General features: G+C 40.6%; 1 protein-coding gene across 2 annotated transcripts in view; it reads right to left on the bottom strand.

Moving 5' to 3' along the window:
* gabrb1 (gamma-aminobutyric acid type A receptor subunit beta1) overlaps positions 1-13,645 on the bottom strand; it is a 37,026-nt gene that overhangs the window by 22,776 nt on the left and 605 nt on the right. For both annotated transcript variants that reach the window (XM_025010230.2, XM_017434836.3), the window contains exons 2-3: positions 13,528-13,619; positions 13,388-13,455 (exon numbers count right to left, since the gene is read on the bottom strand). In XM_025010230.2, the coding sequence (XP_024865998.1) occupies positions 13,388-13,455; positions 13,528-13,619 (160 nt within the window). The remainder of the gene's footprint in view (positions 1-13,387; positions 13,456-13,527; positions 13,620-13,645) is intronic.

Raw genomic sequence — 13,645 nt, 5'->3', positions numbered from 1 at the left:
AGCACTGCCAGCTTTAATTCCTGCTCATCCCAACACATGGAATCAATATGAACACAACAACATTCAGCATCTCTCATGTTTAAACACGTTTTCGCAGCTCACTTCGTGCATCATGTCCTATTTCTTGTACTTGTCCTGCTGCGAGAACATGTCTCCCACTGTGAGGTGCGAAAGACCTAAGAAAACTGCTCAGACGTTCTCTAGAAAATCTCGGGTGTTTGTGCGTTATAAAAGGTTTCAGTGGGAAACTAAAACCTGTGCTCAGTGAATCAATGAAAACAAAACAGAATCCTCTTAAAACAGATCATCTCTCCTGTTGAGAGCAGTTACACCTGACAGCATTTCAGTTTTGGTGCAGTTAAAAGTTGGGGTTCTGAATCGATTAAAAAATGATCATTATTTAACGTTAATCCCATCAGGAAAAGCATCAAATCTGAAGTACAGAAGTGCAGTGCCTGGACAGTTTATGGCACCTTCTGTAAAGAAAGTTAGTGTTTGGAAGAACTTTCACTTTTTTTGGCGTTAAAGGGAAAAATGACATCGACAACAGCTACACTTTGTGCAAGTTGTGTACACATTTCCACCTGCAGGAGGACAAAAACAATGGAGGATTATTTGTATTATCAAGTTGAGTGCACATCGAGACTAATGCATGCAGGCATTTTAAGTTTAGGAACCATATAATCAAATCACACTTCTGCCTCTATTTACTATTTTAGATTTCACTAACATTTCTCCTGCTCACAGTAACATGCTTCCTGGTCAGAATTGAAATAAAAGATGCTTACATTCAAACTATTACAGGTAGAAATTACAATTTATTATCCACAATTCCAACTGTGTGAGAAAAATATACATTGAAAATGTGGAGAAACCCCTAAAAGGTTTCCTGACTCGAGTGGCAGAGGCTCACGCTCTTGTTTCTTGAGTTTTGCAAGTTGGGCTCAAGAAAATAAATATTTTTTTATTTGGCTGCATCAAGCCACGGCCTTGCTGGTCGCTTGCTTGCAAACTCTCAGAATTTAGTGAGGAAAATTTGCCTTTTTTCCTGTAATTTTGACAGTGCGACCCAGTTAGACACCATCCTATGTGGCACCCTTTAGAGCAGACCTCGAGGTCCGCTGTCCTGGAAGTTTTAGGGTTTTTTTGCCCGATACACACCTGATTCAAATGGTTTAATTACCTCCTCACCAAATCTTTGAGTTCTCCAGGAGCATGGCAACAAATCATCCATTTAAAGCCGGTGTTTTAAAGCAAGAACACATCTAAAACATGCAGGAGAGCAGCCCCCGAGGAATGGAGTTTGACATCCCTGCTTTAAAGCTATGATAGAACATGATCTGCCTGTGTTGAAACACTCAACGGGACACAGAAAACTCTATTTTGACTCATTTTTTGTTCTTGTATTCTTCAAACTTGTTTGAATGGAAACTGATTTACACAGCAGCGTAGAGCAAAAGCATTTTGTTTCTTTTAGGTCTGAGAGATTCCAAGCTCAGGATTTTGTGTGGTTATGGAGACGCATCAATAATTGTTTTATAATTGCATTGCAGCGCTCTGAATCATAATGAAATCTAATCGTGACGTGCCTAAAGATTCCCACCCCTAGTTTTAATACCTGTAAGCAAACTCCAGCTCAGTTGGTCTTCCAGTAAGACTCAAATCCTGAGGTCCAGTTTAAGCCAAGCATCCCGCTCTACGTGTCTCTGAACGAGTAATGCAATAAGATTTACTCGTTTAAGCAGCTGCTGGAAGTGTTAACAGCAACAATAAACTGGAGATGACATTCCCTCTCATGGGGGCGCAGAGAGAAAGTGCTGCCTCATAAAGCTGAATGAGAAGCAGGACAACCGGTTTGTGTTGATGGGGGGGGGTACAGTCCTGTTGGGGATAAAACCTTTCTTGGAGACTATTATTAGAAGCAGCTGTTCCCCTCAGCAGCTGCTTCTCCATCATCACTGTGGCACCTTGGTGGATCAGAGGCAGAGGGATCGCCTCGACGTGAACTGAATACTGAGTGCTGCTAAAGCTTAGCATCCGCCCCCCCCCATCTCTGCTGCAACTAAACTACACAGACCTGCACTTCAGATGGAAAACAGGCCGAGGAAATTGTCACATTTTGTATCCTTTGGCCCTCTTACAGCCTATAATGCTGTCAAAGCATTTATTCTGCTTGGTTACACATGATTTGTTTCTCTCTGTGTCTAAGTTACAGCTTTCTGTCTGTATTTAATGCAGCAGAGGCACTTATGCCATCATAACCCCTCTGCAGTGTGCTGCTGGCTGACCTAATTCCTCCTTATCCACAGCCATCTATGGGTGAAACTGAGGAGACATCAGAGAAGGGATTAGGTGGGGAGATAGCAGGAAAGGCTAACTCGCTTTCTGATCTAGAACTGCAGCAAAAATCAGCCGCAAGAATTCACAATAACTACGCTAGAGATAAAATATTTGTGGGACCACATAGGTTCTCTTTCAAGTTAAAGGTTTATGTAGCAAAAACAAAGAATATTTCATTTTTTTCAAGTCTTAAAGTAAGAATAAAAACCTCAGCAGAACAACACATGATAGTTTACAGTAAGTAGCAGCCATGTGCTGAAAATCAAATGTAAATGTTTAAATGCTGCTCCAGAGCATACAGGTGTGTGTTATCACAATGCCAAAACAAAAAAACATCAGCAGTTATCTTACAGAATCGACTGCTGCTGCAAATTGTTTGGAGTCCATCCTTCTACAAAGAGAAACATTATCCAAAAGACAGTTGCCAGTCTTTTCAGGAAGGGACATCCCCAGGAAATTTACCCCAAAGGTCAGACCACGTAATGCACGGAAAAAACAGCCTAAGAGCTCCGTCTCAGAGTCTTCAGGCCTCAGTTTGCAGGTAAAAGGGTGAAGTTCATGACAGGACAATTAGTGCAGTGACTTGTTCTTAATAAAACAAACAAACAAACAAACAAAAAAAACGAACCTAAGCCACTGAGGGGCTGCTGACTGACACTTATTTGACGCGTCGTCCGTCTGGATCCATTGAATGAACACTTGAGGTTCTTATTATTACAGAGCATTTATTGATTTTGCGCTCTCAAACAAGATGTCATCCTTTAAGCTGCACACTTACAATTTTGACTGTTAGGTTAGGTCAATCCAAGAAACAGCTCACAAACTGACGCAACGCAATAATCAGAAAAACACTAAGACAAGAAATACGACGACGACAAAACAAAACAAAAAACTGTGACACCTGCTGACAGGTTACCTGTGGCTCCATTTAACCCCACATGATGCCACCCACAGTGACACCAAAAATAAAGATAAACACAAACCCCAAAATATGGCTCTAATAATTAGAAAAAGACAACCATGGCTTATTTGGGAAAAGTGCAGGAAAAAGCATCTTCCTTTTAAAAACAACACGGCAGCAAACTACAAACTACAAGAAGACCTCTGGAACAATGTCGTTTGGACAGATGAGACCAAAGAGGAGATTTGTGCTGATATTTTTTAACCAAACATTTTATTCCATGGGTGACTTTTGTTTTGTTTTGCAGCCACAGCATCTGGGACTCTTGCAGTCACTGAGTCAACCACAAACTCCTCGAAGAGTCAAACGTGACTCCATCGTGATGCAGCAGGACAGCGACCCCGAACATCACAACAAATCTATAACAGAACGGCCGGAAAAGAGAAGAATCAAGGTCAGCCCAGACATGAACCTGATTTAAATGCTCTTATTAAGTCAACCCAACCTCCTCTGTTATGGTTGACACGATTCCAGAGATACCCTAACGGCGGTAAAAATCATCAATGACATTCTGATCAATGAGAATATAGATGTTGATTATCTGCTGTCTGCCAACAATCAGGCCTCTTGCTGTTGCCAAACCAACCAGCATCCTTCCTCTTGTTTCCATGCCAACCCAGCTCTCTCTCTCGCTCTCTCTCTCTTGCAGGTAGAAAGTAACAAATCAAGAACAAGGTAGATTATTCTCAACATGAAGCAAAAAGAAAGTCGGTTTCATTTGAGGCAACAGACTGATTGAGCTGCTGGGCGGAGGGTTTGGTGACTGGTTCGAAACACTTAAATTAAACGTAAATTTCTGTTTAAAGACACTTTGTCCTGACGTTGTTGAGGTAAAAACATTCAGTGCGTTGTTTCTTTCAGCATGATCCTAGCTGACCCCTCAGATGTAATCTGCTGTAGAGAGAAGCCTTTCTCTGGGTGTTTAATGACTTCCTGAGAGATCAGATTATTATTACTATCTGCTGTTTATTGGTTGGATTAAAAATTGCAACAATTAGATATTTCAGAAGGCTGCTGTGTTGACTTAGTTAACCTATAATGTACAATGAGTCTAAAGACTAGTTCCTTCAGAGCAAAGTGGTGAAAACAAAGATTAACACTTTGGTTCTGAGCGGAAAACTGAATTTAAAAACATTAAAATCATCTAATTGGGTTGCAAATTGGTGGTTGAAAGGACCTGAATGCAAACCAAAATGTAGCCAGGTTCAGGACTCCAAAATGTTTAATAACTAAACAAACATAATCAGGCGTAAGATGGGTCTAACAGGAGCAGAAAATCTGTCACCTTAGGTGGGAATGGAGCTGAAAACAAACCCTATAATGAAAACTCAAGCTTAATCCTAACTATAAGTGAAGTAACAATAACACTGAACAGAAAACATGAAACAGATTGAATGTGAGAAACGGGAAAGCTACACCGAAGAACTGAAACATAAGCAGTTACCAAGGAAATTGATGTGCTTTCAGTAGCGTCAGTTTCATGGTTTGTAGAGGTGTTACTGTCGCATGAGAACCGGACTGAAGCTGTTAAAAAACAAAGAGGAAAGCTTTGTTTCGGTAACATTTCTGGTTGTTTGCAGCAGCTGCATTCGGCGTCCATCTGGGCGAAACGCAGCTTTGTCTGAGCGAGTTAACGGCTCCGATTTCTGCTTTCCAGCCGGCACAGACAGACGGAGACATTAAATATGAGGTTAATGGGGCTCCATCTGATCACGTGCTCAGAAATGGCATTTCTGATCTGAGAGATGAAGAGCGGGCTGGACTTGAGAGGACGGAGGTCAGCCAGCTGTGCAGCAGTCAATCATGAGGCTGCGAGCAACTAAAAGCTGTGGTTCAGATAAAAGCCTTTAGCTTTAATAACAATTATGTATTTCTGGCCTGACACTTTTCCCAAGGTACTTTAAAAAGCTGATTTAGATTGTTTTTAATGCACAGAAGGTGTTGCTGCTGCATACTGTATTTATCAAAATAAAGGGCCTTTCTGCCTGATGACTGAAACCAGTGAGGTCGTGTTTGTGCTTCTTTTCCACCTCCTCAGCTTCTTTATAACTAAAGATTCAGATAAATTGCAGGTTTTTTTGTTTGCTCAGCGTTTAATATTGCTGTAGTAGCTCAGAAACCAAGACGCTACAAATGGCAGGTGCTTTGATAAAACAATAATTACTGTTAAATTTTAAAGCATGTAGGAAAAAAAAACATTATTTCGATTGATTATCTTCCTGAAACTGTTTCTCACTTCATTCTTTTTTATTTGGGAGCACTTTAATATTTAACTGCTCTACGTTTTCTGGTTTTTAGCATATCTCAGTTTGACATTTGAAGTGAATTAATAAAGATGTTCACAAGGTTTAATAAATTAAATAAAGATGTGATTCATTGATTTCATTATACTTCATCTCAGATGCTATAAGGGTTAATATTTTAAGCTTCTTATATTCTATTAAAATGGTCAGTTCAGGGAAAATCTTGTTGCTGGTTTAAGCTTTTACTTTTCTTATTGTTTTAACTTTACCAACTCAGTTTCAGCTTCTTTAATAAATCTCTTCAGTCGTTCCCTTCTCAGCTTGTATTCTGCATTTTTCAGAAAATACAAGCTTTCCTAGTTAATAATCATCTACAAACTATTTGCCAAAATGTGATCAGCAGGTCATCGCTACATTTCAGTTTTATTTGCAGGATTGTTCCAGTTAATGAGTTAGTTTTCAGTGAAATGGATCCAATCAAAGGCCTGTATTCACTGATCTGGAGTCAGGTGTGTGAACCCCGCTGACCCCGCTCCTCCTGCTCTGAATGAGCGAGGCTCATCCTGACACCCTGACGCCTTCTGGGTGAGGAGATGAAGAGCGGTCTGCACAGCTCCTCATAAATCCTGTTCCCGAGGCGGCGCCGGATCGATAGCAGCCACCGGGCGGACGCACTCTGATAACACATGACTCTGCACGAACGCATCCCCAGCAGGTCGCCTTTGGAAAAAAAATTAGAGAAATAATCACAACTCAAACGTTGTTAGCGCACATATGAGTGGGCTGCATTAAAGCCACAAGCAGATGCTGATGAGACTTAATATGTACATTTTCATCAGCTGACGAGCTCCTCGTTGCTTGTGTGCCGATTGCATCGATTCCTTTTTATAAGCAGAGCATCTTGGATGATGTTTTCTGTCATCAAGCCACACAGAAGTGCTCAAATAAAACTCTGAGGCGGACCGAACCGCTGTAACTGCCCTCAGAGGAAATCTTTTAAATCAACAGCAACAAAACGATCCTCGGTGTTTAAATGAAACTGCAAACAGGGTAAAGAAAAAGGCCAGATAAGGCCTAGCATACTTTAAAGGAATGCATATACCCTGCTACCTTTCAAGCCGTTACAAAGCGTGTTTTTAAAACCACAAGACATGAAGCATTTAAGGCTTTGAACTGATTAACAACCGTGCTCCTCACAGTGTTACACCGGCATGCCTTTCAAGGTGATAACGGTGAGAAATTAGATGCGAGGTTCATCACTAAATGTCTCAGAGAGTCACCTGAGTGAGACATTGGTGCCAAGAACGGAGAGGATGTGTGAAACATGTCAACATAGGATGGAAGCAGCCAAAGAGCAATTTTAACATCCCGAATGCTTTAAGTTTACATGATTTATTCAAGGACCTAAAAGAAAATCTCTGTATAATTATGGTTTTCTGGCCCTTTAAGTCTTAAAATGACCTCAGATATGACATATATGTGACATATTTCACTGTCAGTGTGTTAAAAACTGAGTCCAGCAGCACGAACTCTCAGTAATCATCTTGTGTATGACCTTATCAGTGTCTCACATGGTTCCGGAGGATATTTGGCCCAGTTTTCAGGCTGGGACTAACCTCCACGCAGCATCACCGTTGTCTCCACTGCCCGGTTCTGACAGCTCACCATGTCTGCTGACCGAGACCAGCCGAGACCTGACAATGATCCGAGAGCCGTCCTGTAATCTGTTCACTAACTGCCACGTTCACTCGAGCATCACGAGCGTACAGACCCTGTCCACCGGAGTCACGTCAGCGTCAGGGACAGGCTTGTTTGATTTGTCTCAGACTGACATGAGACTTGTCCTCGGGGAACTCAGGCTGAGCTGCTTTGTCCTCTGCCCTCATGTAAACCCGTTTCAGCGGTCAGTCAAAACAAAGTCTGATCACTGCAATCAGTGCCTAGAATGATTTCTAATTTATTCCCTTTGACGGACACATAATTATTGCCTTAGTCTCATAAATGAGAATTATGTTTTTAACCCTTAATCTGTTTTTTATAAGACAGTGATTATCTCAAACTAAAAAACTCTGAAAAATCTTTAAAGGGTGCCGTGTGGGACCACGTCAACCAGCAAGAGAGACAAAAGATTTGAGATATATCTGCACTTTGAGCCAATAAGAGAGGGCAACAAAACAAATCTTTTACTCAGGTACCAACATAGGAAACTGAGACAAGAGGGAAACTTTTATAGTGGCTGATAAGGTCATTCTGACACAATAGAAATTAAAAATCCTAAATTACAAAATTAGCAGCAACAAAACAAAGTGAATGAAAGGAATATTTGCGTTATCGGAAGAACCTGGTGAAAAAGCAGAAAAAATCAAAACACTGACATTTTAACTTCTCCCTCTACTGACAAAACACGGCACGACCCGGTCAGTCTGATCGCTAAACAGATCTGATGCAGCACTTCCAAAAGAACTGATAACTCGAAAGAAAGCAAAGATTCAATCACCACAAACTGCTAAATAATCTGCAGCAACATTTGACAAAGAAAGTTGACTAAATGCGTGCGCTCCAAACAGTCAACCATTTAAAATACGGCATCAAAAGTTGCTAAAAATGTGAAAATATGCTACATATGAATGAAAACTGTAAATCTTAAAGCAGTGATAGACACACTGAGCAAAAGGTTTGACGTATAATTTGTATATGTATCAAAAAGAGTTGGTGGAAGTAAGGAAAGCTTGTTTGCAAATGATCAGCAAATTTTAGATTCTGTATAGAAATCATAAACATAAACTGTATTTGTGTAAAAACCGTAAAAGATAACAAAATGCCAGTTCAGACGGGTAAACTCCAACTGTTTGTGATCCGTTTAAACTTTGAATGATGTTTCTGCTGTGAAGTCTGTCTGAGCTGTAAAGCCCCAAAGAGGGCTGGGTTTGCTCACCTGTTTCACCAAAACCCCATTGATCCCCATTATTTTGTAGTTTATGTGTGTAGTTTTTGATCCAAAATGACAAAAGCTCATTAACTGACGTTTTACTGTGTATTCCTTTAAAAAGCATGAATATTACAGAAGGATATTGTGGGATTTTGAAGGAGGAAATAAAAAATCCTCTACAGAAAGATGTGAGAAGTAATTTCAGGGGTTGGGGTTCATCCTGTCAGAAGAGAGGTGATCTGTGGCTGAGGAGACAGGAATGAAGCGTGAAAAAAATAACAAAAGTTATTTTACTTGTACATTATTTTCACAGAAAACAAGTCCAGATCTGGATTTGTAAAAAACAGAGACAAGATAGCTTTAGTGTAGTTGATAAAATCAAGTTAAATTCTCCAAAAACTGCAAAAATATCAAATATGACAGCAAACTGCACGTTTTAAATTATGAGGATGAAGCTGTGATTAAAATATATTATCTGACTGTGTTCATTCTTCTACAAATTGGATTTTTTTGTCACACTAAAAGCAGACCAAACATTTCAGAGACAAGCAGGAAAAATGTCACAGCTGTTCAAAAGTACAGTTTAACAAAAGGAGATTATTTTTACACGATGCAGAAGGTTTAAACGGAAATGTGCGAAGAATAAAATGACAGGATTTAACCCAGCCGTTTTGATCTGAATATAAACACATCAGTTTCAGATTGTTCAGCCTCACAGCAGCCGTGTTAGACACGCAGAAACTAGTGAGAAATCACAGATCTGTGGGCGTGAACGTGAATTTAAACGGCGTTAAAAACCCACACGAGTGCAGCGCGAGGACCCGTCCGCCGTGGATCCAGGACTCTTCAGACCTCGGAGCCTCTCAGCAGCTCTCAGAGCAGCCGGCGGCACTTCCAGCATTCCTTCAAAGTGCTGCTCAGCCTGATGGATCATGGGAATCTGGACTTACAGAGAATCACTACGACCGTTTACTTCAACTGTGACTCGTGTGAAATGTCAGAAAGAATCTGATTAATGTGCGGCATTCCTTGGAGGAATGCATATCACCCTTCCTTTCATGCCAGACATTAACACCAAGGTCATCTGCTAAAAGTAGCATTATGCAGCATCGTGAGATCTTGGGAACGACTTTCAGCTACTACCACTCCATTTTTCAGCTCAAAATCTGTAAAAATGGCCGAGTTACAGCCATGTTTGTGTTGCTAATGTCAACCAGCTGTAGACGTACATCCACTGATTGCTTTTTGAGCATTTCAATAAAATATTTGAAACATTTTGCTGACAGAGAGACAAACAAGCACAAACAGACTCGAGCAAAATCATTGCCACCTTACATTTTCAGGACGAGATGGTGTTTTATTTTTATCTGGTAGTAAAACTTTTATACGACTCTGTGCTGCCGTTTTTACCACAACTCCTTGGATGATGGTTTCTTTCCTTTCCTGGTTAAATAGAAGTAAAGATAAAAATAAAAATGAACCCATAGTAAAATTGTTTTCTTGTCTGACGAAGTGAGAGCTGAAATGTTTTGTTGCAGGATTATTACACATAAGTTGGCGGGCAGTCAGAGGACGAATACATTTATTTTGATTCTTATTTTTATCATCGTAGATTCTGTTCATTGAGGCGGAACAAAGTCACATATTTAACACCTTCCTTAACCTTTCTGTTGCCGTTTTCGTCCGGATTCCCTGATTTTACTGAAACTCCCGTAACAAAACGTGAAAATGTTGTTGTTGTGCTGAAAATGTAGCTGGAGATGTGATGGACTTCCAGACGGGCGGCAGGAAGCAGAATCCTGTCAGAATGACGGCTGATAGTGATTCACTCTGTGTCTGTTCGTCTCCATCAGCAGCAGTCGGGCAAAACGCCGGCGCACAAAGAAAATGTGACGGGGAGATAAACTGTCTGTTGTCTTTGCATGTGTCTGTTAGCAAAATATCTCATGAACCAATTAATGTTTTTGTGAAACCTGCAGAAAGTAATCATTGGATGTACAATCAATCCATTCAAGATGGCTGTAACATCCGACTGACTATAATAAACACAAAAATTATGTAACTCAGTCAGTTTTACAAATACTGACCTACAACTTGGTTTGGTAGTAGCTGAGACTTATTCCCAACACATATTCTGAGCTCTTACAGATTGCACTAGAATTTAGTTTAAAATTTTGCCGTTAACTAACTGGAGTCAACATGTCTGCTTATTTAACTCGTTCAGTGAGCTGCTTTTTCACTATATGTTAAAATATCTGATAACTAATTAGTTGTGGATTATAAATATACCTGAAGCTCTAAGTTGTGAAAGAAATAAGGGAGTTTTCTCCTATTTTGGGAGCCTTTATGTTGGTTTTATTGCTTTCGTAAACTGCTGCAAATCAACAGGTGTTTGTACTGGAGCCTCAAATGGACAAATATCACTCCCATCTTTACAGTCTCTCTATTCACCATTATTTTTTGTTTAAAAGTTTCTTAAGTGTACAGATAAAGAAGAAGAAAGAATAAATCAGTCTTTTCTCTTTTACTGAGTGAGTTTACGATAAACCCAAACATACGACAGGTAAACCAAACAAAGCCGTCACCACAGAAACTGTGACAGTTGCCTCCAAACCAAACTTCAGCTGCTGTGACGAGGCTGTGAAGGTCCACCATAAGCCGCTGCCGCATTTCATCCACCTACTGCCTAAAAGTGTGGAACCATCAATAATAATAATAATAATAATATTCGTCACATTAAACTCACACTGACGAGCAGAAGTGTCCCGGTGCACACCTGAGACACTGAACACAACAAACAACAAGATAACAGTTACTCTGAAACTTCTGAACCCTCATTGGCTGATTAAATTTAATAAAACTACACTATTCTAGACACATTCCTCAACTGCATCATGTGAGCTAAAACTACTACATTACCCACAATTCCACTTTCTCAAAGAAGAAGAACCAGCTGAAGCATCAGAGCACAAAATGCAAATCAAATGGTCACAACAACAAACACAAACATGGCTTTAACTCAGTAGGATTTATAGATGATGAACTAAAGTTTGTTGGGGTGGTAGCTGAGCGGCGTCCCCAGGACATCCTCTGAGCTCCACATGTTGATAATGTCTTTGTTTAAAACTTTGGCAACAATTGTTCCAGTCAGCCCTGTTTTTCTGTTAGCAAAACATTAAAAAAAATATCTCATGAACCGTTAAATGGATTTGTTGTTCATCTACAACCGATTAACTTCTGGAGTTGATTCTAACTTTTGGATGTTTTACTTTTTTAAACTGAGAATACCTGAAATTGCAGCTCTGGACTGAATAAAACTAATAAAAGCCGTATAATACATGCTTGATATAAATGTTTGTTCTACTTATTTTGTTACAGTTGTACATTAGGTTCATTATCAAAGAGCTGCAGCTCAGATATTACATTTATGGCTTTAGAATAAAACCTTTATATTTTCCTTATCTCCTAAAATTTATTAACTCTTTCCAGCAGCTATTTAAACCAGCAGGTTACATTAATGATAATGGCTGTCATTTAAACAGGGGCTCTGCAGGAAATAAGTTTTAAAATCTGCTCACTGAAGCGAGAAAATACAGCCAAGCGTTTGTTCCAATCACCCTTATTTCACCCTGCATCTGTGAGTGTGTCTGTGTGTGAGTGAGCTGTTTCTCTGCAGCTTCATATCTTCATTCAGTCACACACGCAGCTGTCAGTGTGAGTTTCTGCAGGCCGTGTGGGTAAATGTCTCTGTCAGACTCTCCTCCTCTGCGCGCATCATCGCGCTCTGCATGAAGTGGTCAGATCAGATTCTGCAGGCAGACAGAGGGACAGACACGCAGCCTCCCCGCTCTGACAGCCGTTATGTAATAATTACTGCACCGAGGCTAAAAACAACAGGCCGGAGACACACAGACAGGCTCCACGGTGCGTGAATACCTCCTCCTTTTATCACCTTCTCTGTCCCCATGTGTGCTGAGGCCGCAGATCGTGGGTGGAATCACTAAGCACCCACCTTCCTCCTCCTCCTCCTCCTCCTCCTCCTCCTCCTTCTCCTCATTAATTCTGTCTCTGATATGGCAAGCCAAAGGGGCCACAATTCACCACTTTTACAACTCATCTGATGGAAAAGTGATGTAGAAATTGCCATTTTATAAGTTAGGGCGCCATAAAACATGGCAACAATCCTGCCATACTTTACACACTCATATATATATATATATTTTTTTTTTACTGGTGATTGGATGTTGTTTTTTTCCTGCCATAATAAACAAACCTCCATTGCACAGCTCTGTTTGTTTAGGCAGCTTTGTGTAATTTGTCATTAAAAAAATGTCATTTATAGATTTTTGGCCCTGATTCACTTTATGAACACAATTTATGACTTTATAATTTAATTTGATTAGATTTAATTGACTTTGATGATGCATTCTAACTACTTATTTATCTGCTTTATCATAATAAGTACAATTATATATTTTTTGTTTATTAATATTAAAGAAAACTGCAGCTGTGTGGTGTAAAGAGCAGGCAAAAAAAAACGTGTTTTTTCTGCTCAGAAGGAGGTGCTTGTGTTCAGGTGACTTATTAAACTTTGATTTGTTTTTGTTTTTTTACATTGGTTTTTTAAATCGGACCGGTTGGAAAATTGATGAATTGTGGCCCTTTTGGCTTGCCATACGGCCAATTGTGACACCGCGGGACGGAACCTGACGCGCGCGGATTGGGTTTGACACATTGCGGATCTGTCCGTGGTGCTGAAAGGAGGCCGAGAGGAGGAGGAGGAGGAGAATGTTTGTTTGTTTGCTTTAAGAGCACCGATGCACCAAACTAACCCTCCTTTCTGCGTGTTTATGTTGGAACAAACACGTGCACGGTTTTGCCACGTCGCCCCGCAGAGGAAAGAATCCAACTTACCATGTTGACTTCAGACACCATGTCGATGCTGGCTATGTCTATGCGCATGCCCACGTCCACGGGGGCGCCTGCGGACAGATCAGACTGTTAGTAAGCAGCACCGGCAGCCCGCTGAGCGCCGCACATGGAAGCCGCTTTACCTCCGAAATCAGGCCGCAGACGGATGTCATAACCCTTCAGCAACTTGTCCACGGTGGCTTTCACATATGACATGTTACTGGGTTCGTTTGCGCTAAAAAAAAAGGGGGGGGGGGGGGG

The sequence above is a fragment of the Kryptolebias marmoratus genome, linkage group LG10, assembly GCF_001649575.2.
Source record: "Kryptolebias marmoratus isolate JLee-2015 linkage group LG10, ASM164957v2, whole genome shotgun sequence".
Taxonomy (NCBI): Eukaryota; Metazoa; Chordata; class Actinopteri; order Cyprinodontiformes; family Rivulidae; genus Kryptolebias; species Kryptolebias marmoratus.
The sequence above is the reverse complement of the archived record's forward strand: the minus strand, read 5'-3'. Positions and strand labels throughout refer to the sequence as shown.